This window comes from Cladophialophora immunda (assembly GCF_000835495.1).
Source record: "Cladophialophora immunda strain CBS 83496 unplaced genomic scaffold supercont1.2, whole genome shotgun sequence".
NCBI classification, from domain to species: domain Eukaryota; kingdom Fungi; phylum Ascomycota; class Eurotiomycetes; order Chaetothyriales; family Herpotrichiellaceae; genus Cladophialophora; species Cladophialophora immunda.
In genome coordinates, this window is record NW_015622542.1 from 334,776 (window position 1) to 361,437 (window position 26,662).

General features: G+C 54.2%; 6 protein-coding genes across 6 annotated transcripts; 3 read left to right on the forward strand and 3 right to left on the reverse strand.

Annotated features, from left to right (window-relative positions):
* Nucleotides 1-1,434: 1,434 nt before the first annotated feature.
* PV07_02503 (uncharacterized protein) lies at nt 1,435-3,337 on the forward strand (the record flags this gene model as incomplete). The annotated part of the gene is made up of 2 exons (XM_016389117.1): nt 1,435-3,189; nt 3,242-3,337. The coding sequence occupies 2 exons, from the start codon at nt 1,435-1,437 to the stop codon at nt 3,335-3,337; spliced, it is 1,851 nt and encodes a 616-aa protein (XP_016251019.1).
* Nucleotides 3,338-9,640: 6,303 nt separating this feature from the next.
* PV07_02504 (uncharacterized protein) lies at nt 9,641-11,722 on the reverse strand. Its single transcript, XM_016389118.1, has one exon. The coding sequence runs from the start codon at nt 11,513-11,515 to the stop codon at nt 10,838-10,840; it is 678 nt and encodes a 225-aa protein (XP_016251020.1). The 5' UTR covers nt 11,516-11,722; the 3' UTR covers nt 9,641-10,837.
* Nucleotides 11,723-12,143: 421 nt separating this feature from the next.
* PV07_02505 (uncharacterized protein) lies at nt 12,144-14,646 on the reverse strand. The gene has a single exon (XM_016389119.1). It carries the CDS (start codon nt 14,601-14,603, stop codon nt 12,669-12,671), a length of 1,935 nt encoding a protein of 644 aa, XP_016251021.1. The 5' UTR covers nt 14,604-14,646; the 3' UTR covers nt 12,144-12,668.
* Nucleotides 14,647-18,687: 4,041 nt separating this feature from the next.
* On the forward strand, nt 18,688-21,299 carry PV07_02506 (uncharacterized protein). The gene is made up of 5 exons (XM_016389120.1): nt 18,688-18,837; nt 18,918-20,084; nt 20,185-20,363; nt 20,435-20,540; nt 20,596-21,299. The coding sequence occupies exons 1-5, from the start codon at nt 18,763-18,765 to the stop codon at nt 20,647-20,649; spliced, it is 1,581 nt and encodes a 526-aa protein (XP_016251022.1). The 5' UTR covers nt 18,688-18,762; the 3' UTR covers nt 20,650-21,299.
* Nucleotides 20,456-22,029, reverse strand: PV07_02507 (uncharacterized protein). Its single transcript, XM_016389121.1, has 2 exons — nt 21,526-22,029; nt 20,456-21,465 (listed from the first exon to the last, which is right to left on the reverse strand). The coding sequence occupies exons 1-2, from the start codon at nt 21,642-21,644 to the stop codon at nt 20,733-20,735; spliced, it is 852 nt and encodes a 283-aa protein (XP_016251023.1). The 5' UTR covers nt 21,645-22,029; the 3' UTR covers nt 20,456-20,732.
* A 261-nt stretch (nt 22,030-22,290) lies between these two features.
* Nucleotides 22,291-24,415, forward strand: PV07_02508 (uncharacterized protein). The gene is made up of 4 exons (XM_016389122.1): nt 22,291-22,753; nt 22,815-23,225; nt 23,272-23,560; nt 23,623-24,415. Exons 1-4 carry the CDS (start codon nt 22,700-22,702, stop codon nt 23,931-23,933), a joined length of 1,065 nt encoding a protein of 354 aa, XP_016251024.1. The 5' UTR covers nt 22,291-22,699; the 3' UTR covers nt 23,934-24,415.
* Nucleotides 24,416-26,662: the final 2,247 nt, after the last annotated feature.

A 26,662-nucleotide genomic window follows, 5' to 3' on the forward strand; every position in this document is an offset into this window, starting at 1 on the left:
GTGAGTCCTGACATGATGCTTTGCAATCTAGGCGTAGAGGTTACTATGTCGACCCGAGTTGATGTGGAATGCTGAGGAGCAGGCAATCCTTTGAATCAACCATATCTTCAGGGGTCTCTGGAGGCAGGTAGCAATCTGCTGACGGCATTGCTGTCCGGCAAAAGTGGCTAGAGACTTGGTGAGCCTTCGATTCTAGCGGTAACGTCTGTTGGACACAACTGCTGACTGGGGTTGCCAGGCTTACTGGTGTCAATCGCTGTTTGAGCAGTCATCGAAGCAGCCACAAACAAATTAAGAGGCTACTCTTCTCTGGTTGAAGACGCCTTGCCATTGAAATGCGCTGCTGCTTGGCCAGAAGGCGGCTCCGCAGCATAACGCGTGAGAATTGAAACACTGTACTTGCGGTATTCGAGATCAGTAATCATTGGTAAAAGGGGTTTCGGAACGGGCCACTCATCTCAGGCAACCAAATTCGCTGGCGAATGCCCGTGGAGGCGTCGGCCCTAGGAGTGTTAAAGTGGCTTCGTTTCTCATAGACGCAAGCAGCTAGCTCTCTGTATCTCGGGTATCCACAGTCTCGACCCCAGGCAACGTACGTTACAGTGTTCCAGTTGGTATCGCAAAACCTCATCGTGACTGTGCAGTCTGTCCCGCTGGATTCGAATGACAGAGCTGCCCTGGACCTCATCGAATCCTGGGTGGTTCCAACCGTCGGGAAGGATGGGCTAAGCCTCGTCAATGTGCGGGAAGCGTAAACATCCGAGATCTGGGTCTGTATCTCCCTGCGCTTCGGAGAGCGAGGAGCGCGAAGAGCGAGGGGACCAGACACCATGCTACACATGGCCTAATTGGCGGAAATGTGCGAGTTAAATAGGCTTAAATAAGGTACATTACCTGGAGACGCGACAACCACATATCCACATGGTATATCAACTTCTGAGCATGCTGTGATTGATGGCAGTCAGAAACTGGATGAACCTCAGAACGCCGCGATTGCTTTGCACCAACATATCAATCGAGTCTGCTTTTTCTACTCAAACAACGGCTTGCATATGTATGGCTTTGGCGTATGCGTCGAGCGTTAGAAAGCATATATCAATGATGGATTCAAATGGTGGATGCCGCGGCCGCATTCGCGGGTCGTATTGGTTGTTCGTTTTGCTTCCTGCGTCTGCAGTTTTGTTGACAAAGTCCAACCATGAAAAGTCTGCTCTCAGCTGTCAGGAAGCCTCTGAATCTGAGGCTCGGTCCCTTCGACTGGCAGTCAACGGGCTGTCGAGGGAGAAACCGAGGTAGTCCCGGTATCCTCGAAATGGTAACCGACGGCTCCCCTCATTTGTGGCGGACAACAGTAGATGATAAGAGAAGCCGGTCTCGTGTCAATGCTTGCATTTCCGTCCAAGTCGACTGACCAGAAGAGCTGTTGGTTGGGAAATGGCGCCACATTGGGCCAGATTCGTGCATCCAGAGGCACCAGATGTGCATGGCAAATACCAACCGACAAACGACAAGATCTTCAGATCTCCATTCGGCCCATTTCCTCCTACGCCGCAGGATCTGAATGTTCACGAACTGTGTTTTCCCCCAGGTCAACCATTGCCTCCAGACTATGACCTTTTCATCGACGCTGTGACCGATCAGAGGGTCACACTCCACCAATTTTACGAAAGAGTCTGCGCGTTAGCACGAGCACTTCGTTATGACGGTCCCAATCCTTTGGGACTGACCAGGTCGCCCGTGGACGACCGAGACAATGGTGAGATCCTGGGTCTCTTTTCCCGCAACCACATCCACTATTCGATGCTGGCTCATGCGTGTTTCCGTGCTGAGCTGGTATTTGGCGGAATCAGCCCGGCATCCACGCCGTACGAACTGTGGCATGTCTTGCGAAAGATGCAAATCACATCTATCGTATGCCATGAGACGCTTCTCCCTGTGTTGCGTGAAGCTCTCAAGCTGGGAGTCGGTCCGGACAACGAGAAGCTCCGACTGGTGCTTGACCAAAGGAAGATTGTCGTGCTGGCGGACGATGACTCCTTGGATTGCGTGGGAGGCTGTCCAACAGTAGAGTCTTTCGTACGCCGCGGCTTGCAGATGCAAGAGCGCAAAAGAAAACTCGTTGGCGGCGACAAATTGTGTTATCTGTTTCAGTCGTCGGGCACATCCGGTCTGCCCAAGGCGATGATGATCTCCCACAAAAATGCGGTCCACAGCGGTTTACAAGGGACCACAGCCGCCACGCTGACAGCATTGTTCAACCGAGTCGAACCACTCACACACCAAACTCTCCTCGGGATTGTGCCAGCATACCATTCCTACGGCATGATCATGTGGATTTTGCGGGTCAACCTTGCACCGGCTACCAACATCATGATGTCAAAATGGAACGTCGAACTCGCCCTGAAATCCATTGAGAAGTACAGGATCACCGTCTTGCCCCTAGTCCCTCCGATTGTGAGGCAGCTTGCTCAGTCTCCACTGACTGAAAAGTACGACCTATCGTCCGTTGTCAGTTGCTCCAGTGGCGCGGCGTATCTTCCACCTGACGTCGCATATCAGCTTGCTCAGAAACTGCCCGTTAAGACCCCCATTCCCTCTGGATATGGTCTGTCCGAAGCCGCGTCCATCGCATCACCCCCTATAGCAGGGATCTTCGGTTTGAAGGCTTCCGAGCCGGGTACAATCGGCTACCTCCTCCCAGGGATGGAAGGCCGAGTTGTTGACCCGGACACTCTAGAAGATGTGCCGAAGGGCACCAAGGGCGAGTTGTGGGCAAGGGGGAATGTCGTGTGTATGGGATACTTTCGAGATCCGGATGCCACTGCCGAGCTGTTCGCGGAGCCCGGCTGGTTGAGGACAGGAGACCTTGTCATGCGTGACGCTGAAGATCGAATTCATTACCTTGATCGTCTGAAGGAGATGATCAAGGTCAAAGGCTTACAGGTAGCAGCAACCGAGGTGGAAGATACCCTGCTTGATCATCCAGAGAAGCTTGTGACGGATGCATGTGTTGCGGGAGTCAACAACGGCAGAGGAGACGGAAGCCTTTTCCCAAGAGCGTGGGTAGTGCTAAGTTCCGAAGGCAAGAAGCAGGGCGCGGAAGCAGTGATCAAGAAGTTAAATGAGCATGTCGGACAGCGCCTGAGTAAGCACAAGCATCTCGCCGGCGGAATCGAAATAGTTGACTTGGTAAGGCTAAAACGCAGAATGCTTGGTTTATTGCTGACCATCAATCCTCTAGATTCCAAGAACACCATCGGGGAAGATGTTGCGGAGAGAGATGAGAGACGCTTATCATCGCCGCATCCATAAGGAAAACCCGCGAAGTAAATTATGAGCTGTTTGGTGCTATTGCTACCGCAGTAGCAGATTCGACACCGCTGGAAAAAGAGCCCCCGATTCACGGTAGACGATCTGAGACAAAGAATAGATCCATCAATTCCTCAAATCTTTCCGCTTGATTGTTGGCGGCTTCATCAGGCGCCACCCGTTATCTGTGTGGAAAGGTCGTAACCCAAGACATCGTTGTAAAGGCTCTTTGTGCGAGGACACCGAGTGGCTCCGCAAACCATACACAAGATGGCATTGAACTGGAATGCTTTTGAGATCCAAGACGGGAGAAGGCCGAAGACACTAATTAGTGCGTTTCCACGTTGTCCTGATCAGTCATCACGACTGTATTGTAGGCAAAGCGGGTCTGACATGCATCAGACCCGCTTCGAGACGAAAATGGAAGGATAACAAGACCTTACTAATAGACAAATTGATCTGAGCCTCGGGCAAGTATGGTCCTTGTTTACGTAGCAGCCTTGACCTAGGCGCAGCAGAAAACGAAGAGAATGTCGAAAGGAGCCCGGTGTCAGTAACCACCAACTCTCCGATTCGACAAACCAGGAGCCCAAGGCGTGCTGATCGGGTATCGCAGCTGGCCCGCGCCCGGACCATAGGATGTCAAAGTCGTCGACAGCTGCGGTCCTGGTTTTCGAGAGATTGCTTCACCACAGATTCATCTCCAAGAGATAATATTGTGACCCGAGAGTGGTGGGTCGAGGCCTGTAGAGCATGCTGTTGGGATGCGGACACAGCCTAGTAAGCAAAGTGGCAAAACCGCCTTGAGGATGAGGTCGTGATACGTGACCGAAATGCATCCGAGTTCGAAAATCTCAAGGATGATCCCATGGGAAGAAGAGGCCAAAGCGATCACCGTTGCTGGCCTCTGGTGAGCCCTCGCTGAATTTGCAAAGAGAGTGATAAACCAGGACCATTGGAGGAGGAATCAGGGCCTCTGCAGTTTCTGTTGGCGGCACCTCAAGATGAATCTGAGTGTACGACAAAAGTCCAGCAGGATCGTCAGGTTCTTGCCGGGATCACCAAAGCACGAGCTGTATTCGGGACCAGATCGACAGATCCGAGCCTATACGCAGATCGAGTTTTAGGCTACTTAGGACCGCCGACAACCAAGCCGACGATAGGGCGAACTGATGCACCCAACATTCGACTCACAAACAGAGCAGCCTACCGGATGGCATGCGGCAGTAGGACTAGCTAGACTAGACTGGACCTTCAGCACAGACGGCGGGAAAAGCTGCATACCCTAGTCGCTCCATTGCTCTCGACAATGGTCAAATTATCGCATTCCTTGAGTCTTGATGCTGTACTTCAACAATATCGAACGAGAGCCGACGAAGTGTGAGAAGGAGTTACAAAGAGATCATGAGCGGTGAGGAAGTCAAAATGAGGGTTTGCTGTCGTGGTCAGCGCAGGGGAACACATTCGCCATGACGGTATGTCGAGCTCGTGACTTTTCGATGTCGAGGCAGTCAGCGCTGTGTCGCAGTTGCTGTACCCACAGGGAAGCCATAGGGGAAGAGTAGGAGGAGCCGCAGAGGCAGAGGCCGCAACATCCACAGTCAACAAACACCGGGATGCAGGAAACCGAGTTTCGTGAGTAAGGACAAAAGCCAAGTCGGCTTGGAGATGCTGATGCCGAGCGGGTCGTGATTCGGCAATGATGGACGCAGAAATGCTGCGAATGCCCAACCATGGCCCGTGGGGCGAATGGGGGAAGGCGGACGAACAGGTGTTCATGCACAGGACGGTCCCTCTTCGGGAGTGAGCCCAGCCACGGGCCATGCGGAGGCCCTCATTGGCAACTCAGGGGTCGAGAACCGTCATAAATGAGACCGGAAGACGTGGACCGGTCTTGTTGCGCCTTGGGCAGATGGTGAGAACAGGCGGTGGAGTCGGCAAGTCCAGTCCTTGTCGCAACGACAGCCGTCATGCTGTGTAACGGGGGAGCAGTGACGGGAGGCCGTAAACGAGCAGCACAGCAGTGGAAGATAGAACCTAGGGTCCACTGGTGAAGTCAGGGTTTCATCGTGATGGGGATAGGGCAAGTGAAAACTAGAGATACTTTGGTAGAGCAGCTGAGGGCGAAGCAGGAGTAAGAGAGCAAGAGACAATGCTGTTTTGCACTGCAGGAGACTCGTTGCAGAGCGGGCATCGGAGAAACAATCTTCCGACTCACTCCGTCTTCCGAACCTCATTTGGTCCCTCTGCTGTGTCGTCCTCGTGCTCCTCCTACGCAGCTCCCTAGCCTCTGATCTCTCCTCAGCCCGCTGAAGACATCGAATTCAGGACATTTGTCCCAGGTTCAGCTAGGAGACATCTCAACTCCTTTCCTGACTATACTTATCTGGCGGTCAGGGTGGTTAGAAACCCCACGCGACACAAAGCTCGGAAACGGCCTCGTGATTGGCATCCGCATGGTTGACAGATTTCCTAGACGCATGAGGCACCCCAACCCTCGAGGCCACTTTTGGGTCGCAACCACGGGTGGAGGCACGCTGCAACACGGTAGACGTCGCTTTCAGCTTTCATTGCTCAAGTGGTATTACGTCCTAGTCGTCTCTGTCCCTCGAGGCTCTATCCCAACAGAATCGCGATTTTGCTATCAATGTGGCCATGCAGTCTGTGTCTGTCCTTCCAGCAGCAAGAAAACACCCCTTCCAACTGATACCCTCGACCCAACACAGCCCGGCAACCCAGCAAAGCCAGTGAGATTAAGATTGTCCGAATACCTTCCAACGCCGGCGCTTCAGCTCGATGTAAACGGCGTGGACGGGTATCAGCCATTCTTGAAGTGCTCCTTGGCGTATTGTTCGCATGCCTAGAGTAAACTAGATTGAGCTCGGGTCTGAGTTGGACCACGACCAGATACTGACCTTGGCTGGCTTGCCGAGCTTCTGCCCGATCGCTTTCCACTTGTTCGCTTCGTATTCTTTAATAGCTTCGCGAAGTGCTGCCGACTGTAGGCATTCGGTTTAGATCAAGAAAGTTGAAGCACTGTCCCGCATACGTACCTCATCTTCGGCAAATTCGGCATAGTGCATATCCTGAAGGACTCCGTCAGAAACAACCCAGCTCGTGTTGACCCACGCTTTACCTTGTACCAGTGTTTTTTCACGCTGCCTTCAGTTCGTGCAGGGAAAGCCTGTCGTGGATTAGCAAAAGAGAAGCCCAAGTGGAGGCCAGCCAGAGAACTACCTTTGCAATCTCACTCCAGCTGTGCCCGGCATCACGCATTCGCTTCAACCGCTGTTCCTCCTGGGCAGTCCACGGCGTGTTGGTCCGCCCGCGCTTCTTGCCCGCCTCGTCCGCTAGCGACGCGGGCAGATGGGCATTTGATGGTATGGGCTCCAGGGGCAAAGCCGTACCTGGAGGAAGTGTGTTTAGCTTCGGACTGTGTGATGCCCGTCGCTTGCGTGGATTTGGGGGAGAAGCTGGCGGGTGAAGCAGGTCGGCATTGGGTCTGGGTGCCAGCGGCGCCTGAGGCGCTGGTACCTCTTTGTTAGTGTGAGAAGACGTGGTGGAAGCGAACTGCTTTTGCTTTTTGGCTGGAGGGGGTGATCTGATACGATGGGGAGGTCAGACTCGGGCCGGTGAGGTCAAGACATAGAAATGAAGTCCGGAAGAGTAGCCGTCCAGGCTGGAGCACCAAGCAAAGCCCTTTGGTGCAATTTCCAATGTACCACTCGGGACAAGAGAACTTACGACATGGTGACGGAGGTGTATCTGCTTAGTAGAAATGAATTTGAATCGAAGTTGCCGTCGGCATGGTCGAGTCTTGTTCTGGGCTAGGAATGTCCCCTTGAAGTCAAGGCCAGCCACGCGAGGCACCAGCTGCTAGGAGAGGTAGGCAAGTGTATTTGGATCAAAGACAGCAAACGTCACACAGCAGCGGGAGCTGCGAGGATGCAGGAGCTAAGCTTGCACGGTGCTTTCAGACAGGCGCCAGCGTGGCTGAGACTGGGAATAGAGTGAGTGAGCGAGCGGGAAGGAGGTGTGACCAGCGGTCGGGGAGGAAGTGCAACAAGGCCAAATGAGGCCAATCAGCTCGGGCAAATCCCACGCAAGAGGGAGGAAAGAGCGGGACAGTAGCGAAGAGGCGGTGCGACAACGGTGCAGGTTTTGAGAGAGGGCTCCTGCTCCTTTATCTGATTTGTCTCGCCTCTGCACGTCGTCTGGGAGAGATTAGACTTTTAGTTTCTGGTTCCAGTTTTGCTTGCATCGGGCCTGAGCAGAGGGACCAGGAAAGGAGGAGACTGGAAGGGTCGTCGATCATATGTACCACTTTGTCCAGGTCCTTGGTGGTGTTCCGCCACTAGAGGAGCGGTGACAAGACGTGTCTGGCGTTCAGAGCCTAGGGGGGAGGGAGGGTTGGATCAGAGATGGGCCAGACACTGGGGAGCAATGGCCGGAAGTAGCAGGGAGTCGTTCATGTACACCGGACAGCAAAAAGCGACTAGATGAAGCAAGCAGAAAGGCAGGATTGACATGGACTGCACGAGCAGTACAAGTCCATTAGAGCGGAAGAGGTAAAGGGAGGGCGGGGGGGTTCCTGCAAGGGAGAGCCAGGGAGGAGGCAATGGATGGACCAGAAGAAAAGTAGACGAGTCACTTTTTGTTTTTACGTCGTTGTTAGCTTTTGCCTTCTCGATCGAGTGGGCGTCTGTAGATACTCAATGTTGTCAACGGTCTCGTGAGGCGTTGGGAAGCATCAAATGAGGAAGGGTCAAGGCACATGCCATGACCGTAGCGGCAGCGCTTGCATGACCGGGGTTGGTGATGGTGGTGAACGAGGTGGAGGTGGAGACACGAGGCTTGTTCGATGTGCCGGAGGGATCAACGAGCGGAGGGGACCAAGAGGAACCAAAGAAAGAAAGCAAGAGAGAGAGAGAGAAGAAAAAAAAAAGAGGGGGCGTGTCAGGGTGCGCGGAGGGAATCAAAGGGTGGCAGAAGGGGGTGCGATACGGGGTAACAGGTTGCAGTGTGCAAACAAAGCAGGTCGAGATACTTAGCGACTCGTGTTGATGAGGCTGACTGGGTGCGTTGCACCCTGCAGTGGGTCAGATGATGGTGAACAAGTTTCCTTGCAGACTCCTCCCGTCACTACTGGTGCGCATGTGGTCTATTCCAAGTAGTCCGCGCAACGACAGAAAGTACGGGGCAGGTCTGAGGTAGGTTCGGTGACTAGGAGAGGAGACTCGACGGCTCGATACCTGGTGACCATGTACTGCCGTGGGTGACGGTGGGCGTGGGAAGGAGGGGAATGGAAGAGACGAGGTACTTTGCAAGACCTAGGACCGAAGTAACGAGCACGGCGGGCGAAGGAGACACACTGACATGACGAGAGAGTCGCCGTTATTGCGGGGTAGAGCCAGGACGAGCTGACCAGAAGTCGAGCCAAAAGTGACCAAAGTGAACAAAGTGACCAAAGGGACCCAAAGGGACCAGAGGGATTGGATGGCCGGTTACACAGGGTAACCGACAACAGTTAGTAGCTGATCTGTTGCAGCGCGAGCCATGCAAGCCCTTTAAATTGGAGGGTGTGCAATTCACCATTGACGGCGGCCGTAGGGAACAGGGTTGTCCGCCGGGATACCAGAGGGAACGGAAACAAACATGAGCCAAACGCAGAGAGAGAAACAAAACGAGGGGGGAGGATGGAAAAAAGCCACAAGTTTGTTGGTCTTGCAAGGATTGAGAATCACTTCATTGGTGATGAGCAAGAGCTAAGAATGGACGCACTGCAACAACCAAAACACCAACACCAACACCGACGCCTCCGCCTCCGCCCTCACCCCCATCACCACCAAGGCTGAAATTACCACTACCACTGTCGGTACATGCAGACATACCCATGCGATACGAACAAGCAAGTCCCCCCAGAGTATGGAGTACTCCGTACTTGTGACTCGTAATCAATCGCACTACTGCCGACTACCATATTATTGGGTATTGGGTACTAGTCACTGTGGTGATTTACGGGTGGTACGATGATTGGCACACCCTTTTCTCCTCTTTGATGAGCTTCAAACTCCAGATGGGGGCCCATTCCCCCGCCCCTGTTGGGTCGATCTCTCAGGTCTCCCAGAGAAATGTCACGGAAACATCATCAAAGCGAGTCCAAAAGCGAGAGTCAAGGGCAATGGACTGATGAGATGTGACATGGTTACAGGTGGTAAATGGAACAGCCAGAAAAAACTTTGATAAGTGACCATGGCTGAAAGGGGGCATCTATGACGGCACTGACCAAAGCTCGGACCAGGTGAGAAAGGGCTTTGGGGGTTGAAGAAATCCACAGGCGCCCCTCTCGCCAGGGCTCAGGACCAGAGCCCGAAAGGGCAGCTCTAGAAGAGGGTCACTCGAGATTGCAAGTGAGCTTTTTCACCGCGACTTTGATAGACGAATGCATGGCGGGAAAATGGAAGGTGGCCGATGGTTGGGAGATGGCACGATGGGAGATGGGAGATGGGAGATGGGAGAGAACCAGCAGCTGGGGGGGGGGCCACCAGGAGAGAAACGTGGAGGTGGGTCTGACGTACTGGGACTCAACAGTTCCTAGCGAGTCCGTACAGGGACTAGCACGGGCTGGGCACGCTAGGCAGACGCTCCTCTGACCAACAGGCGCCTGGCCGATCCGGATTCTCTTGCGTCACTGTCAACCCGCCATTTCCTGCCAATGGCTTCTGCGGACTGGTGCTCAGCTTTGTGTGCGATCGGCGACTGCCGCACCACGTCAGTCTCTCCTTTGCCCGTTGCCCGCTGTCCGAGGTACTTCTCTCCTCGTACCTCTGGTGCCGTGGGCTGCACCATTCCCTTGTAGGTGAACGGTGCAGATACTTCCACAGAGGTACCAGACATTGGCTGTAGAGATGGTCCCACCGTCTAACAATGCCCAGCAGCTAACGCCCCAGCCCACCGTCGGGGTCTGCCCTCAGACCAAACTTCGGAGATCGATGCCATCGCTTGGACGCCTCGAGCCAATCTGCACACCTGGAACTGGGCTCCAAACCTTCCAAGTCTTGCAGTCAACCATGTTCCCAGGGGCTTCTGACCACTGCATCAATCGCTAGTCCTTCCTTGACTAGGCAGGCCCCAAGAGCCCTCTAATCAATCATACCATCACACGGCCCTGACTGGCCTTGCTTGCCCACCCCAGCTGCGAAGTTGTCCAAACACTTCAGCAAGCCGTCCGATCGAGATCTGGGTGCGAGAGAGACGTCGGCGTACCCTAAGTCCCTAGATTCAGCGGGCAAGTAAGGCCAAAAAGATGACGGACGCGGTTCAATCCCGCAGTGGTATGTGTCGGCGGCGACTCGCCTGACCTCTTTTTTTGCTTTGCAGGTTGCAGTCTCGCTTCGATGGAGAAGGCATACTTTGACCAGAACCATCGACCAAAAGTGAAACACTTCGTTGTCGCCTCGACAAGCATGCTGATTCTCTGTAGCCCAGCACGCTGGTGCATTGGATTGTAATCGGCCAAGCGGTTGGATCAAGGGGTGGCGATGATCAAGAGTTCATCCACAGACTGCTGCTGTACTGAATTCACCCGGCCGCTGCTCAGTCTCAGGATGATACGTCCCCTTCCCAGTTGACTCCGGTCCTCAGCAAAGGTAAGCCTCCCTCCACTACGGTGGCGCATGGCATGGTGAAATACTTGGGCATACTCCAAGACCTGAGCTCTGCCTCTCACAAAAGCCTCGCGATCACACCATTCGCCCAGAAATGAATTCCGCCACGTCTCGGCTCGACATCGTATTTCGAGGCTGCTCCATCGAGCCACTTCGCCAAGGTCAAGTTGAAGATCTTCAGGGTAAAAGTGTTTCAGCATGTCACAATCCAGCTGCCAAACCAGGTGCTTGATATGCGGCGCACATGGATGACCGTCGGTGATCCGAGTTGGCAACTTTCCGGCAAAGGCATGGTGGATGATATGGAAGACCGTGTTGGCATAGAGGATGGGCCGGGCTTCGAGGAGGATCGTCTTGTTGACTCTCAAGAGCTGGGACGACCTTGGCGAGTGGTTCCCGAACTCTGCCAGCTGGGGCAGGAGAGCGCCACTCTCATCTTCGCTCTTTGCCTCAACAACCACTTTTGCATGACCAAATACCAAACGGTAGATCTCCAGACGGATCTCCAGGGGAAGGTCAAAAAGCCTTGGCGCCGCCATCTGGTCGATACCACGATGCTGCGAGTTGGACCTCGACGAGTGGTAAGTTGAGATGTCGCGTTGCTCCGCAGGAATGTTGTGGCGGATATAGATGAGCCAACACGAGAGCAGAGACCTGAGACTGAGAAAATCCTTTATCTTGGGAGGGTGACGAGATGCAAGATAACAATGATATTATATATATATATTTTTTTTCAGCCTGCCGACTGACCGTTGGTATTCAGGGGGGGCCCTTTGAACGTTTCTGGCCAACGAGTTCCATTCCCGGACCGATTCGGCAAGCGTTTAGATTACCCGGAAAATTGCGCCAATTTTGACTGGGGGCTCAACGCCTGTTGCTGTCCCGCTCAGCCTTATGTTGCCGAAAAAAGCAAAAAAGCCACGGTGATGCTGATAATGATTATTACTGCAGTCAGAGCGCGGCGTGTGTGCGCGAGCTGAGAAGAGAGGACACGAAAGGGAAAAGGGCAGGCTCATTTGTCCCTTCCAGCTGACCCCGATTCTGCATTCTGGAGCTGGAGCTGGAGCTGGACACAGCCTCGTTCGGGCAACTGGGTGTTGCTCTTCAGCTCGTCTGATTACCCTACTTGTAGTACGTAGTATTCCAGTTGGGTTGTCTAAATCACGTATTCAATCGCTCACTTCCGCGGCAGCAGCCTTTAATGCCCTGGTGGGGATACGGTCAAGGCGCCGGGATGACTGATTAGGGGATCAGAAGTCATCCTTCCATCTGGCTCGCTGGCTATATTACAGAGTCTGTGCGTCGGGCGAGAACGGGCCATGCGAGGACGCCAAGCTGAGCTGCCGCCCACCCAAAAAAAAAAGAAGAATCAAACAATGCCACACACATGTTTTGCCAATCCCACCTGTCATCAAATCACGCCAGACGCTTGCTTCCAAAACGCTTTCGACATTCACATCATCATGGTCAGCCGCCATTGTTGGCACTGTTGGCAGACAGACAGCCCCGGCTCAAACCGTACGTAATCATCCCTAACCCATTCGGTATCTCCGGCCACAGTCGCATTCTGTGCTGCGACGAAAATCCCGGACCTGGCCAATGGGAGCCTCTTCAAACACAGGTCTCGGTTGATATGTCCCCAAAAGATATCATCGTCTGGAGTCCCTTACATAGCCTGCGGTGCCTGCCTCCCTATCTGACCGTATCAGCAGAGTCTAGACCTAGCCAAGGGCTCGTTTCTGGGCCCTCTTGTTCGGCTGCCAAGTGGGAACCAGTCTCGCTGTCTTCTAGCTCCGCGCTCTGCTGCATGTCTGTATCGCTTGTGTCTCCCTGCGTACGTTCCGCCGGCGGACTAGACAAATTCGTTGCGGTGGGTAGTTCTGTCAGGGTTTCGGTTGACACCACCATCAAACTATGCGCATCTTCTGACACAGGGCACGCTTGACCAAGCTGTGTATTGACAGAGGCTGCAGTCACAGTCGCTGTTGAGATGGCAATGCTCGTTGTCGTGACTGTAGTGGTGAGGAATTCTGTCAATTGCGTAGTAACCTGCGAGGTCGGGACAGGGTTCGGTTTCTGAGCTCCTTGCCTGCCTGCCAGAGCAAACAGCAATACCAAGAAGCTCAGCACGCCCACCAGGACATTTCTACTCTCTGTGCTGAATCGTCCGCCATAAACTGCCGGCGGGGCCTGTGCATCCTGCTCAAAAGAAGGTGGGCGAGGCGGTGGATACACAGGCTCGAATTCCACAGGGGGTTGCTTTTCGAAGCTGCTCGTATCTGTCTCACTCTCAAGTCTTCCCAAGTCGCCGTATACTTCTCGTTCGCGAGAACTCGCCATGTCATGGTCCATAAATGTGTCATTGGGTTCCAGCTGGCTTGTTGGCATGTGCGCGTCGTCACCGAATGCAAGTTTTGCCTCGAGTTCCTGACAGATCTCTTTTGGCAGGCAAATGTTAATTTCCACGTCGACCTTCTCCATCTCTTGCCATGCTGCGGCCCATGCCCCAGCCCGCATCAAGCCATTGGCCGCGAAAACTTTGACATCCCACCTGCGACTCGCCTCTTCTGCTTGCAGATGTCCTCCACAATCTGGGCACCTGAGATAACCCAACCCATCAAGTTCAGCCTCATCTTCGGTAAGGCTGCCACTCTCAAAGCCACTGTCGACGCTACTGTCACCGGCGTTGAAGTAGTGATTGTGTCTGATGCGGGGCTTCTCGAGTTCCAAGCTCTCTAGGAGTCGTTCTTCAAGCAATCCATAGTCGTCCCTTGGGTGGGGAATCAGTATACCTCTGCTACTGATCTCGACGTCTGCCAGTCTATCTCGTAGAGCTATCCAACGCTTTTTGTACTCCTCGGGCAACAGTTCGCCTATGTTTGCACTTTCTTGAGCCGAGGGTTGAAACCGTTGGTTAGGTGGCAGTAGTGTACAGTGTAGGAGGATAAGAGGGAATTCCTTCTTGAGATTGGTGCCACCCTTCAAGGGGGATGTGTGGTGAGACTGGCTTGATCTTTTGGTTGGAGAGGTCCGAACCGAAAACAAACTTCTCTGACTGTATGATGACATTTGCGAGCCGGTCCGTCTATGATGTCTTACGACACTCTGTGTGTCACTCATTACTTCGTCTCTCATCTGCAGCGCTTTGACACTGCTGGCATGGCGGAACGCCGAGTGGTATTCGCGGAGGTTTCTAGGGGAAGTCGTCGCAGGCCGGGGCCCGCCAGATCGTTCAAAGGGATAGAAGCCGTGCGAGTCGCGTTGGGAAGGTGTTCGAGGGCCATACTGTTCTTCGCTCGAATGCAGCGGCTGTGATATTGTTGTGGGCAAGGAAGAAATCGATGAGCACCCTGAAAAGACGCGGTGGTTGGCATCCTCAATGCTGTCCTCATACCCGTGATCTGGTTGCGAAATGGTTTCTGACTCCGAGTTTGATGTGCTTTCATCGTAGACTGCGCCGGAGAAATTATAGTCGTGAGTTTGGGAGGTGTCTGTCGGTGGAGTATGTGGAGATGGAGAAGAAGTCGAATGCTGCCGCAGAGACAGCGGAGAGGACTGTTGGAAAACGCATATTTCTGCTGCATCGTCCAGAGAAGGTGATGCTGGAGACGAGCAGCTCGCCATCATGCGATGACAATCAGGTTGATTGAGTTCATTGCATGCCAATGTTGCCTGTGCGCGGCTCAGAGCACTTGGATGTTTTTATTGACGGGGTTGCACAGGGCAACACTAAATACTAGCGTCTGACGCTGCGTATACCCCACTGCTGGTCGTCATTCGGCCGGCTTTCCACAGTAGCTCCAGCACACTTCGGGTACAATTAATGGTCAGACAAAAAGCATTATCGGTCATTCGTCGATTGGATCGCCGCCTATAAACTTCAACCACAGCCTCTCCTCCCCTTCACCCCCATCACTCTCATCAATAAATGTATCTGAAGTTGGGGTTCTCGCGGTCCGTCAAATCATCGAAAGCATGCACATAGTTCTCATCCTTGGCCTCTCGAATCCCGGCAGACGCCAGCTCGTCCTTCTTCCGATTCTGCCGCTTGAGATGGAACCAAAGAAACACAATCACCAAGACAAGAAGAACGTAGCAGCCGAGGTGAGTGCTGAAGGCAATGAAATAACGCGGGGCATCGTATGATAGGAATACTTGCGGGCCTGGTCTCGCCGAATCAGCTATTCCCTATCGTCAATGTTAATGGTGAAGGAGATTTGCATACCCACGGCATTTCCTGTACACCAGGATACGAAATTCATGGTGACGACAATCGACTTCTTCGTCTGCCCGCCGACATTTCGGGAAATCATGCTCATTGCTAGCGTCTGAGCCGCCCAGAATGAGAGCACGATATAGTAGCTGATAAGGAGTCCCACTTTGGTCGCAGTGTCGGTGTTCTGTACGCTCATCAAAACAATGGTCCCTACGAAAGATCTAACAACTTGTTAGCCACGCACAGACAAAATCGGTAGGTCGGTCCCACGGTATGACAAAAATCCCCATGACCAAGCAATTCTGATGGAATTTCTTCACGAGCCAGGTCGAAGTAAGCAAGATGATGATTATCACCGCGCCCAGGACCATGGCAAGTAATTGTGTCTGAAGGACCGTGAAGTTGAACCCTGCCGGGGAGTCAGTATTTCTAGCCCTCAAATGTGCGGCCCCATCCTTACCTGTAATGATGATGTTCGCAAAAGCACCTAGGCCAGAGGTGGGGAGCGTTGTGCAAATCTGGATCAGGCAATAGCAGTACGTCTGCGGATCCAGGAATGCTTCCTTGACCTGCTCTGGACGGAATTTCTTGTTCTGCAGTCCTGTTTGGTTGCTCCTCACTCGCTCAACCATCAACTTCTTGTCCTCCTCTGAGAAGCACTTGGCCTTCATCGGAGAATCAGGCATCCACCAGGCAACAAAGAGACCCCAAAGCACAGAAAAACAGCCGTAGGTGATGAAGATTGCTTGCCACGATTTCAGAGGCCCAGACTGAATTTGGGTAAAGCAATACGCCAGTAGGCCGCCCACGATTTGTTGGCCACCACTGGGATCTCATTAGCATTGCAGATGATCATCTCGACCCCTGCCATCACCGATACCAGGTTGGAAGAGACTTACTTCATCATATACCAATAGGTCACGGTTTCGGCCTGTTCTTCTCGCTTGTACCACATGCTGCTGAGGATGAGAAAACTGGGTTGACAGACGGCCTCGAAAATGCCGAGCAACGTCCTCAAGGCCACGATCGTGGCAAAGTTCTTTGCGACCGAGTGGAGAGCAAGGACGGCGCCCCAGAGACAAATGTTCAAGGCAAGATACTTCGCTATCGGCACTCGCTGGATGGTCCAGTTTGTGGGATATTCCACGATGAGCACGGCGATGTAGATACAGGTCGTGAGCCAGGAGTACTGGAAGTGGCGGTCAATCGCTGCACCTCAGATTGAGACGGGTACCCACCTGTTGCGCATGGAGATTGAGGTCCTCTCTGATGCCCATGATGGATGCAAAAGACATGGTTCCTTTGTCGAGAGCCTGGAGGAAGTATGTCGGAACCATGACAGCAAGAATGCGTCTGTCAATCATCCGTCTCAGGCGCCTGTTTTCTTCTTCTGATATCTCGACGCGCGTCGCATTCGCATACTTGGCGACGTCTTTGTCGATACGGTCGTAGTCGATGAAATCCTTCTGCAGCTCGCTGCCCCCGGACACGACTCTCTCGATCTCAGAGATGTCCTGCTTCTCCAATCCACCTTTCTGGGTGGCCTCCGGAGAGAGGGTGGCATCGGCAGCAATATGATCTGAGCCGGGCATTGTGCGTTGGCAGAGGGCAATGTTGTACAAGCAAACGACTTGAAATCCACAGCTGGGTTGGTATATGGTCTCCGTTCCCCAGAGGCCTCCAGAAGTGGACCATATCTCTATATGATGTTGCCCTCGATGCTATTCGGGACAGAAGCCAACGAAAGCCTCGGGGGATGATCAAACCGAAAGGCACAGTGGCATCTCTTGACGGGGGAGGATGTTCTACGACAAAGCTGATTGTTCCGTTGAACTCCCCCCGGAAATTGCCCCAATGCGTACCTCGTGAGAAGCTCGACATCTCCACAGTCTTGCTAGGTCGATCAGCCCCCCCATCGGCTACAAGATCCCCCGCAAGCCCAGAAAAGACTTCACGCTGAATTCTTGGCTGCAGAAACCATCATTATCGTTGAGCCGTCTCGGGACAATTCAGGCCGGCAGAGGAAGGATGTTCGACGAGCCAGGGTAAGGATAGAAAAAGCGTGGGAGAAGGACATTGGATTGCTCGATAAACGCAGAGCGGAGAGAAAGCATGCCGTCGCCTCTGACCGTTGACGGGCTCAGTGCCAAAGACATCTCAGACAAAATAGAACTGCTGATCCACAATCTCGTCAATATCAAAGACGAGACAGGGCATTTCTTGTTGAAGCTGCCCGATGGACGAATCATTGACACCAAAGGGTGGAATGACTGGGAATGGACCCATGGCGTCGCTCTCTACGGACTGTATCAATATCACGCCCTCACATCCTCCCCGTTGGCGCTCAGGACCATGCAAGACTGGTTTGCTGCACGACTGGCTGAAGGCACCACCAAGAACATCAACACCATGGCAAGCTTTCTTACTCTCGCATATCTATATGAAGAGACAAGAGAGCGAAGCTATCAGCCCTGGCTGGACTCTTGGGCGGAATGGGCAATGCATGACTTGCCTCGGACCACCTTTGGGGGGATGCAGCATATCACGTACCTTGAAGAGAACCACAACCAGCTCTGGGATGACACGCTCATGATGACCGTCCTGCCTCTGGCGAAAATCGGGAAGCTGCTTAGCCGGCCTCCCTATGTGGAGGAAGCCAAGCGGCAGTTTCTTCTACACATCCAGTACCTCTTCGACCCTCGGACAGGGCTCTTCTTCCACGGTTGGCAATTCACCGACAAGACGCCCGGTGAGTTGGGCCATAACTTTGCGCGGGCGAGATGGGCTCGGGGGAATAGTTGGGTGACGATCGCCATCCCGGACTTCATTGAGCTCTTGGACTTGGCCCCGGACGACGGCTTGAGACTATATCTAGTCGGTGTGCTGCAGGCACAGTGCAGAGCTCTGAGGGCCTTGCAGGAGGACAACGGCACGTGGCGGACATTGCTCGACGTGGCGGAACAGGATGGGAGTTATCAGGAGGCGTCGGCCACGGCGGGATTCGCGTACGGCCTTCTGAAATCGATCCGCAAACGGTACATCTCAAAGGAGTATACGGACGTCGCAATGAGGGCCATCAGGGCAGTCATCCAGAGAATCAGCAGTGACGGCGAATTATCGGATGTCAGCTTCGGAACGGGCATGGGGAGCGATCTCAAGCATTATCTGGATATCGAAAGGACCAGTATGCCGTACGGCCAGGCAATGGCGATGATGGCTTTGGTTGAATTTCTTCGGCTGTATAGATAGGAAAACCGCAAAGACCAAGACAAGGACGGGCAGTATGAGAATATCTAGCAAATGCTAAAAATTCAGCCTTGTATATTGCGGCCTTGTGCGCATCTACAGCACACTGCTCACATCCTTCGCCCCCACAAACGTGCCTCTTGTCGTGAGGCATCCCGCGATGGCGGCCAACAGATCATAAGCACTAAGGAGTGACGAGTAATTGGCGACCTGCTGGGATCCCAGGTGATACATATCCTCAGAACATGTGGGCGATGTTCATATTCTCGATCGCGTTGGAAAGGCTTCATTGATCTCTTTCTTGACACGATCCAACGGGTGGTGATGACTGTCACCGCCGAGGCTATCCAGCGCTATGCGCTGCTCGGTCTATGGTGTGGGATATACACGGTCTGTGCGGTAAGTCGGTCTGAGAAAAAGAAGAATATCTCAAAGATGGGTACTAAAACAGTCGGGGCTGATCTTTTCACTCCCCCTAGCTGATCGGCTACTCACTGCTGCGGCTCGTCTACAATGTCTCACCTTTCCACCCGCTGGCCAAATACCCAGGGCCGCTGCTCTGGAGAGCCTCGCGCCTCCCGGCTTCCTGGCGCCAGGCTCGCGGCGACCTGTACCAGTGCATCGACGCCATCCACACGCAGTACGGGGCGATCGTGCGCATCGCGCCGGACGAGCTCTCGTTCACGAGCCCAGAAGCCTGGGCCCAGATCTACAACACGCGGCCCCAGCTGCAGAAGACGCGCTTCCACTTCCCGCCGGCCGACGAGCGCAAGATGCCCGAGAGCATGATCATGGCCGGCGACGCCGAGCACACGCGCCTGCGCCGCCTCGCCAACCCGGCCTTCACGACCGCGGGGATCCTGGAGGTCGAGCCCGTCATGCAGCACTACGTCGACCTGCTCTGCACGCAACTGACGCAGGTGTGCGGCGCCGGCGCCGAGGGGTCCTCGCAGAACATGGTCGACTGGTTCCTCTGGACGCTCAACGACGTGATCGGCCAGCTGGCCCTGGACCAGGAGTTCGACTGCCTGAAGAACCGGCGCCTGCACCCCTGGCCGAGCTTCCTCCTGCTGGGGCTCAAGAACGCCACCATCTTCAACCAGTTCCGCCGCTTCGGCATCACCCAGGCGATGCTGATGCCGCTGCTGACCAAGAAGCAGCTGGCGGAGCGGGACAATTTCTTCCACGCGGCGACCGCGGCGGTCAAGCAACGACTCGATCGGGAGGGGGAAGAAGGAAAGGCGGGCGACGACCACACCCAAGGCGGCGGGGAGCGCAAGAAGAAGCCCGACATCGTCGGCTTGATGCTGCGCGAGATGAAGGACGGCAACCGCCTGACCCACGAGGAGGTCACCTCGAACTCGGTGCTCATTGTCGGCGGCGGCGCCGAGACGACGAGCACGTGCCTGAGCGCGACCTTCTACCACCTCTGCAAGACGCCGCGCGTCATGAAGAAGCTCCAGGGCGAGATTCGGCGGACCTTCGCGAGCAGCGCGGACATCACCATCAGAGCCACCTCGACCCTGCCCTACCTGAGGGCGACCGTCGACGAGTCGCTGAGGATCTTCCCCGTCGCCAGCTACATCACGCCGCGAACCACGCCGAAGGGGGGACACCTGATCGCCGGGGAGATGGTCCCAGGAGCAGTAAGTTGTCGAGACCCAAAGACCCATCCCTAGACCTCCTCAACCTGCCACTGTCACTGCCGCCGTTCACTGAAGAAAGACTTACACTTACGTCTCCCAGACCTACGTGTCAATGGGCCAGTGGCACATGGGCCGATCGGGCCGCTTCTTCGACAACCCCAAGGAATTCCGGCCGGAGCGGTGGCTGGATGAACTGGGAGACAAGGGCCCGTCCGGGTTACAGGCCGACGAGATCCTGAAGCCGTTCAGCCTCGGGCCTCGAAACTGCATTGGCAAGCAGCAAGTATTCCCCTTTTGTTTTGCCTTTATATCAGTCAATAACGTTCCATTGCTGATTTTTGCCCATCCAGGGTGGCTCTCACGGAAGCACGGCTCGTCATTGCAAAGTTGCTGTGGCATTTTGATATGGAGCTGGATGGGGATCATCCTACATGGGTGGAAGATGCCAGGTTCTACGTGAGTTGTCTGTTTTGGGGTCAGTGTTGTTTCTTTCTGCTGATCACCAGAACAGGTTCTTTGGATGCTTCAGCCGCTTAAGATCAGACTGACGCCCGTGAAGCGATGATTGTGCACTGGCGCCTGCAAAAATTGGCATCAAAAAAGAAATGCGCAAAGAACCTGTTCTATACACTCGTTGTTGTTTTCCCTCTATAGCTTGCCCCGTGAGAGTACAGCGCCACCGTCGGTCGTGATGACGGCACCGTTGATGTGTGAGGATGCTCGGCTGCTCAAAAAGACCACCAACCCTGCAATATCCTCAGGACGCCCAAGCCTCTTGTTTGGGACTTCGGCAGCCAACGCGGCCTGCCCACCTTGCAATTCCATCAACCCCGAAGCCATCTTGGTCGGGTAAAAACCCGGAGCCACAGCGTTGGTGATGATTCCTCGCGGGCCAAGCTCGACGGCGAGGTTCTTGGCCAAATGAATCACCGCGGCCTTCGACGCGGAGTATGAGAAAGTCGCATTTTCGCCGAGTGAACCAACGCCGATACCAGCGACGCTGGCAGTCACAATGACTCTGCTGGGGTTCTCTGTGCTCGCCCGCTTCTGGAGGAGCGGGGCGAATTTCTGGACGGTGTAGAAGACGCTCTTGACATTAAGATCCATGACCTTGCTGAAAGCGTTTTCCGGGTGTGTTTCAAAGGGTGCCCCCCAACTTGCGCCGGCGTTTGCGAACAGGATGTCGACGTGGTCGGTCGTCTTTGCGACCTCGGCGGCCAAACGTTCAATCTCTGAGATTTTGGACGAGTCGGCGGGGACGGAGATGGCGACGGCGCCGGGTCGTTTGTTGGGGAGGGCGTTGAGGGCCGCGACGGCTTCTTCACATGCTTTGGCCTTGCGGGAGGTGATGTAGACCTTGGAGCAGCCAGCTTGCATGAATCTATCGACACAGGGAATCAGTGCACTTGAAATCAATCAGGGCTGGATTTGTGTAGCTTACCCAGAGGCGACGTTCAGGCCCAGTCCTCGTGAACCGCCGCTCACGACAGCGACCTTGCCCTCGAGACTGAAGATGCTCCCGAAGTCTTGGAGCTCGACATCTTGTTCAGCACTGCCCATCTTGTCTGTTGGTCTGTCTTGTGTTGTGTCTGTCTCTTGTCTGTGCTCAGGCGTCACCCAGCAACCCAATCACTCGTTCAAAATGTCGAAATCCGGGGTATAATTCTCATTGCAGTCTCTGTCCGGGGAACTGGTCGAGGGAGATGTTGTTATACAGAGCAGAAATCTAGAATTAGCCGAACTATTGACGAGATGCTGTCATCCAAATCCGTTGATTAGAAGGGTGCGCACTTCCGGTGGATTCAGGCACAGGACGGATTGGGCGCAACGCCGTCGAAACAGCCGAGGCTCGAGCATCTGGAGGCTGGAGCTGAGTTTCCGCGTTGGATGGGACGATGAGAGTGCAAGGAGCTGGGCGAGCGTCGCTGGGGGTGGCGGAAAATGGAGGATTTGTTGATCAGGCCGATTGGGCGCCGTTGAAGCCACGCAGGTGCCTCGGTGCACCGAGTCTTGATCGCCTGGCCTGGGCCCGATTCTGCATCGGTGGCTAGATAGACAACACACTCTAGCTTGCATTTGTGATAGCTAGCTGTAGTGTGAATATAATATGTATCTTTGCCAGTACAGTACATCATGTACTGTATTCCAGAGTCAACGGTGTTGGCAGCGCCCTTATTATGATGGCGTCCTCGGTAGGTCTCAGACTCGGGGGTAAGGCGTCTCCATCCACCATATTACTGTCTCACCGGCTTTAAGATGAGCCCCAGAGTGGGCAAAGCGACGTCTTACTGGTTGCTATGCTCGCTTTTCTCAGGTTCAGGTACCTAGAATGGCAGATTCAACTACGGATTCGGGGCTGGCGGCCGCTTATAGGCCACGTCGTCTTATATCTTGCCCAAGATTGTCGCAAGCTGCGCCAGCGATATTGCTCTACAAGGAGGCCCTGGTACCTGTTCTTTGGTTCTTACCAGTAAGGCGTTGCGCCCACTGGTCAGCTTATACATGCGGTAGATCCATCACCGTTCCATCTCAGCTGAATATATAGTCCCATTGAGGAACACTGCTGTCAACAGATATTTCTCCCCTTCTCAAGACCGAACAGGGATCCGACAGCGATGGCCGACAACGGCAACACCACATTTCCGGAGACAGATCCTGAACTCGCTGCGGTGCGTATATCCGCGCAAACAGCTACATGGCGATGTCTGTCTAATGCGGTTGTTGGGGTAGATATGGAGGGAGAAGGGGATGCCGAAATTCTTCCTTCCCCGGATTGACAAGATGCCTCAAACGCGTCGTATCCTCGCCCAAGGCAACGTCCGGTTCATGAAGAGCGCTTTCGTCCGACAGACCTTGGGCGATCAAGTCCTCTGGACAGAAGAAGACAGGTCGGTCGTCGCCCGCGACGGGCATTCGGTCACTATTCGGATCTATCGCCCCAAATCACATCCCGGGCCCCGGCCTGTCATGGTGTATGCGCACAGCGGAGGCTGGTGCATGGGTGGACTCGACACCGAGGAGTTCCTCTGTCGGCTCCTGTCCATGAGGCTGGGGATCATCATCGTCAGTGTCGCATACCGCCTCGCCCCTGAATGGTCATATCCCACTGGCGTCTATGATGTGTACGACGTCATCAAATGGGTACGTTGACCCCATGTCTGTTCGCGCATGGGCTGAACCGTGGTAGCTATCAGTCAATGCGAAAACGATCGGCGGAGATCTGTCCAGAGGCTTTCTCACTGGCGGCGCGTCAGGCGGTGGGAATTTGACGTGCATGGCTACCATCATGGCAAGAGACGACAAGTTAGATCCCCCTCTCACAGGACATCTCTTCATCTGTACCGGCTTCCCCCACGACTACACGGACAGAAAAGGGACCAAGGTGGTCCTCTTCCCAGAACAGTTGTTGCATGGGAGTTGGGAAAGGTACAAGAACGGGCCAGTCGCGACTCGGGAGATGAACGACCTCTATGGCAGTAAGCAACGTCCACACTTGCTATATTAACTAGAAGCCAAAGCTCACTTCAAGGTCCACCAGAAATATCCAATTTCGACGCACATGATCCCTATGTGACTCCCTTGACCCGGACAGACTACTCCGGACTGGGCCCGGTGTTCTATCAGGTCGCCGAGATGGACATCTGGCGGGACAGCGCACTCTTCTACTGCAACAAAATCAAAGAGGCCGGCGGTCAAGTCAAGGTGGAAATATATCCTGGCGTGCCGCATCTATGGTGGTCCATGTACCCGCAACTGTCAATCAACAGGAAATGGATTCAAAATCTGATGAAGGGCGTCGAGTGGCTGCTGAGCCAGACGCGGGAGGCTCATATCCCTTCTAAACTCTGAGAGGAGATAAAACAGGAATGCTGAGGGTCGGCTGTACACTGGTGCATGATGCTGGATGCTTGTGCAACCAGTTACGGCAATTGTTTGCTTCTCGCATACGAGACTGTCGAACAATCACAGCCATGAGAGACTCGGGGGACGGAAGCTGTTATTCACCTGGACATCGCTTTCTCCAGATGCCACATCTGGAACGAGGCTCAGGCTCGAACCCGTTAGCATTACCATTGACGGCGAAGATGACCAGATGCATCATCGAACTTATCTCGGGATGTTTCATGGCGGAGGTTCCCCATCTGTTTCTCCTCCTTCTCGACGTTCAGTGATTGTTTGCTTCCTTCTGCATTGGGTACCGGCGTCCTATACTGTGTCACCATCGAGTCCATGTCTCACGACACTGTGTTTCTCCAACATGAAGAGGGAAAAGGAACTCGCCATTGACAATTACTTCGTTGGATGCATTGTACCCTGGTAAGGGCGCCCGTTCCATCTCAGCCACCCTTCATCTTCGGGGGGGTTTTTCTTTTCGCAAAAGCCTTTTGTTGCCTTGGCTGAGAGTGAACGCGCCGACCCAAAAGGACTCAAGGACTCGTTGATTGTTCCTCGTTCACCTTCTCCTCTGAGTCTGTTCTTCTCTTGTCTTCTTCGAACTCATCGCTATTGACTTGCGAGACCCATCTCAAGGCACATCACACCCAATCCGTGTTAACTTCTTCTCAGACTTCTCACTTGCTCCCTCAATCCTGCTTCACTCTGACCTTGCGATCGCTATTCAACCCTCACCATGGCCATGTACCGCGTTCCACCGCTCATCCTTCTCGTCCTCTTCTTCGTGGTCGCTTCCCCTGTCCAGGCCCAGATGGCAGTCTCCACGACCCTGACCTCTGCGTCTACCTCGCCGGTGCCCGTCTCGCCAGCCCCATCGTCACCTACGAATCCACTGGATACGCCCCCGACTCCATCCACGACGACGGAGGTATACACCCCCTTTGCGGTCTGCGCCACAGGAGGCGGCGATTGGTACATCGACCCGCCCACGGCAACTCGGTTGGCGGACTTGTTCTGTGATCAAGCATACAAGCCAGGGAATCTTCCTGCCCAAGGTATAGTGATTCCGATTCCTGTCATCTGTTGTCCGCTATACCTCGATTATTTCTTACTTTGGTATTGCTGTCTCTCACATCACCTTTTTCCTGGTGTTGAGAGGCTCCCATACCTTGTTGCGCTCCACGAATTCACCAAATGGTGTCTTTGTCTCTCATTCATCAGCCCGTCCTTAACTCAGAGACTATCACAGGTCAAGAATTCGACTTGAACGAATACCCAACCGACCTCATCGCGCTCACTACGAACGACACCACCACCGATACCGATGCCGACATGGCAAAAAGAGGCCCGCTCTTGGCGTCCAACAACGCGAACCTCACCGACGCCCTCGCGACAACGACACCAAACTACACGCTCACGGAACTGTCGGGGATCATCATGGCCCTGCGGCTGGTGCGCTGGAAACCCACCGTCATCGACAACTTGACGTACATGTCGGGCACGCAGGCGGAGTGCGACCAGGACGTGCAGCAGGACCAGTGCCACGCGGGGCTGCGGCGCGTCATCGACAAGTGCCAGTGGAACAGCCACTACTTTGGGGGCGTCAACTTCTGGATGACGGGCTGCACCATGTACAGCGTCCAGGTCGCCAACTGCTCCGGCAACTGGCTCGACCCCAACTGCGACCTGTGGCACCGCAAGTGGCCCGGCGTCGGCAGCGGGCCGGACCCGTCGTTCCTGACCACCACGGCGGCGACATCGGCTGCGGCGACAATACTTACGAGCGTGCCCACGACGAGGGAGTGGAGGGCGTGAAGGTGGTTCAAGAGAGATGCAGGCGACGAGTCCGTGTTCACTGGGCTGCGATAGGGGGGTGGGGGGGTGTAATGAGTTCTTCACATCGAGAGCCGAGTCTGGCTAGGGGGATTGCTTTTCATCAGGGGGGCGAGATGGAACGAGAGACAGACAGACAGTTATCTGGGCTTATGCCTGCGTGCTAGCAAGCAGGCGAAGAACCAACGAGCGCTGTGCAACAACGTCCATTTCCTTCCAACGACAGGGACGCTGACAAGAATATCCTTCCCTGAGGTTAGTAGGGGAGGACCGACTCCCACCACATGATTACGAGGCATACACTCCCAAAAAGAAGAGGAGCTTGAATTCTCGTTCAATGGACAGAAATCAAAAAAGCCAGTTCCACCCGCACGCAAGGAGCGCGTGTTGTTTACATATCCCTCCCGTGCTCAAGGCTTTCTTTCTCAATAGTCCAAGTCGCGCGTCTTTTCGCGATACATACTCGTAGCACCCCGTGGCACCACACACACCTCGCTTGCCAGTCCAACACACCTGACCTTCTACCCAGCTACCGGGGAAACCACCGACAGGTGATAGGCGGGGGATCTTCAGTTATTAAACGAACCTTGTTTTTTTTTTCCGGGGCCGGGAGATCTCTTTCTTGGGCTTCACAGGAAAAATGCGGCGAGCCGGGTGACAAAATAAGTGGCACACTCTAGCCGTCAGACAAAACTACTTTCCTACCTCTATTATTTGCAAAGTACTTTTAACGTACTTTTTTCTAAGAAATAATGGATAATATTAATATCTCTAGATAGCCCATAAGCTACTCTATTTCTAGTGAGTAGATTATATAGTTACCACCTTATAGTTTGGATGGAGGGAGGAGA

Coding starts and splice junctions, on each gene's coding strand:
- PV07_02504 (XM_016389118.1), bottom strand. CDS start 11,515: ATGGCGGCGCCAAGGCTTTTTGACCTTCCCCTGGAGATCCGTCTGGAG.
- PV07_02505 (XM_016389119.1), bottom strand. CDS start 14,603: ATGATGGCGAGCTGCTCGTCTCCAGCATCACCTTCTCTGGACGATGCA.
- PV07_02506 (XM_016389120.1), top strand. CDS start 18,763: ATGACTGTCACCGCCGAGGCTATCCAGCGCTATGCGCTGCTCGGTCTA. Junction 18,838..18,917: donor GGATATACACGGTCTGTGCG/GTAAGTCGGTCT, acceptor CACTCCCCCTAG/CTGATCGGCTACTCACTGCT. Junction 20,085..20,184: donor GGGAGATGGTCCCAGGAGCA/GTAAGTTGTCGA, acceptor TACGTCTCCCAG/ACCTACGTGTCAATGGGCCA.
- PV07_02507 (XM_016389121.1), bottom strand. CDS start 21,644: ATGGGCAGTGCTGAACAAGATGTCGAGCTCCAAGACTTCGGGAGCATC. Junction 21,466..21,525: donor GGCCTGAACGTCGCCTCTGG/GTAAGCTACACA, acceptor CTGTGTCGATAG/ATTCATGCAAGCTGGCTGCT.
- PV07_02508 (XM_016389122.1), top strand. CDS start 22,700: ATGGCCGACAACGGCAACACCACATTTCCGGAGACAGATCCTGAACTC. Junction 22,754..22,814: donor CAGATCCTGAACTCGCTGCG/GTGCGTATATCC, acceptor TTGTTGGGGTAG/ATATGGAGGGAGAAGGGGAT. Junction 23,226..23,271: donor TGTACGACGTCATCAAATGG/GTACGTTGACCC, acceptor GAACCGTGGTAG/CTATCAGTCAATGCGAAAAC.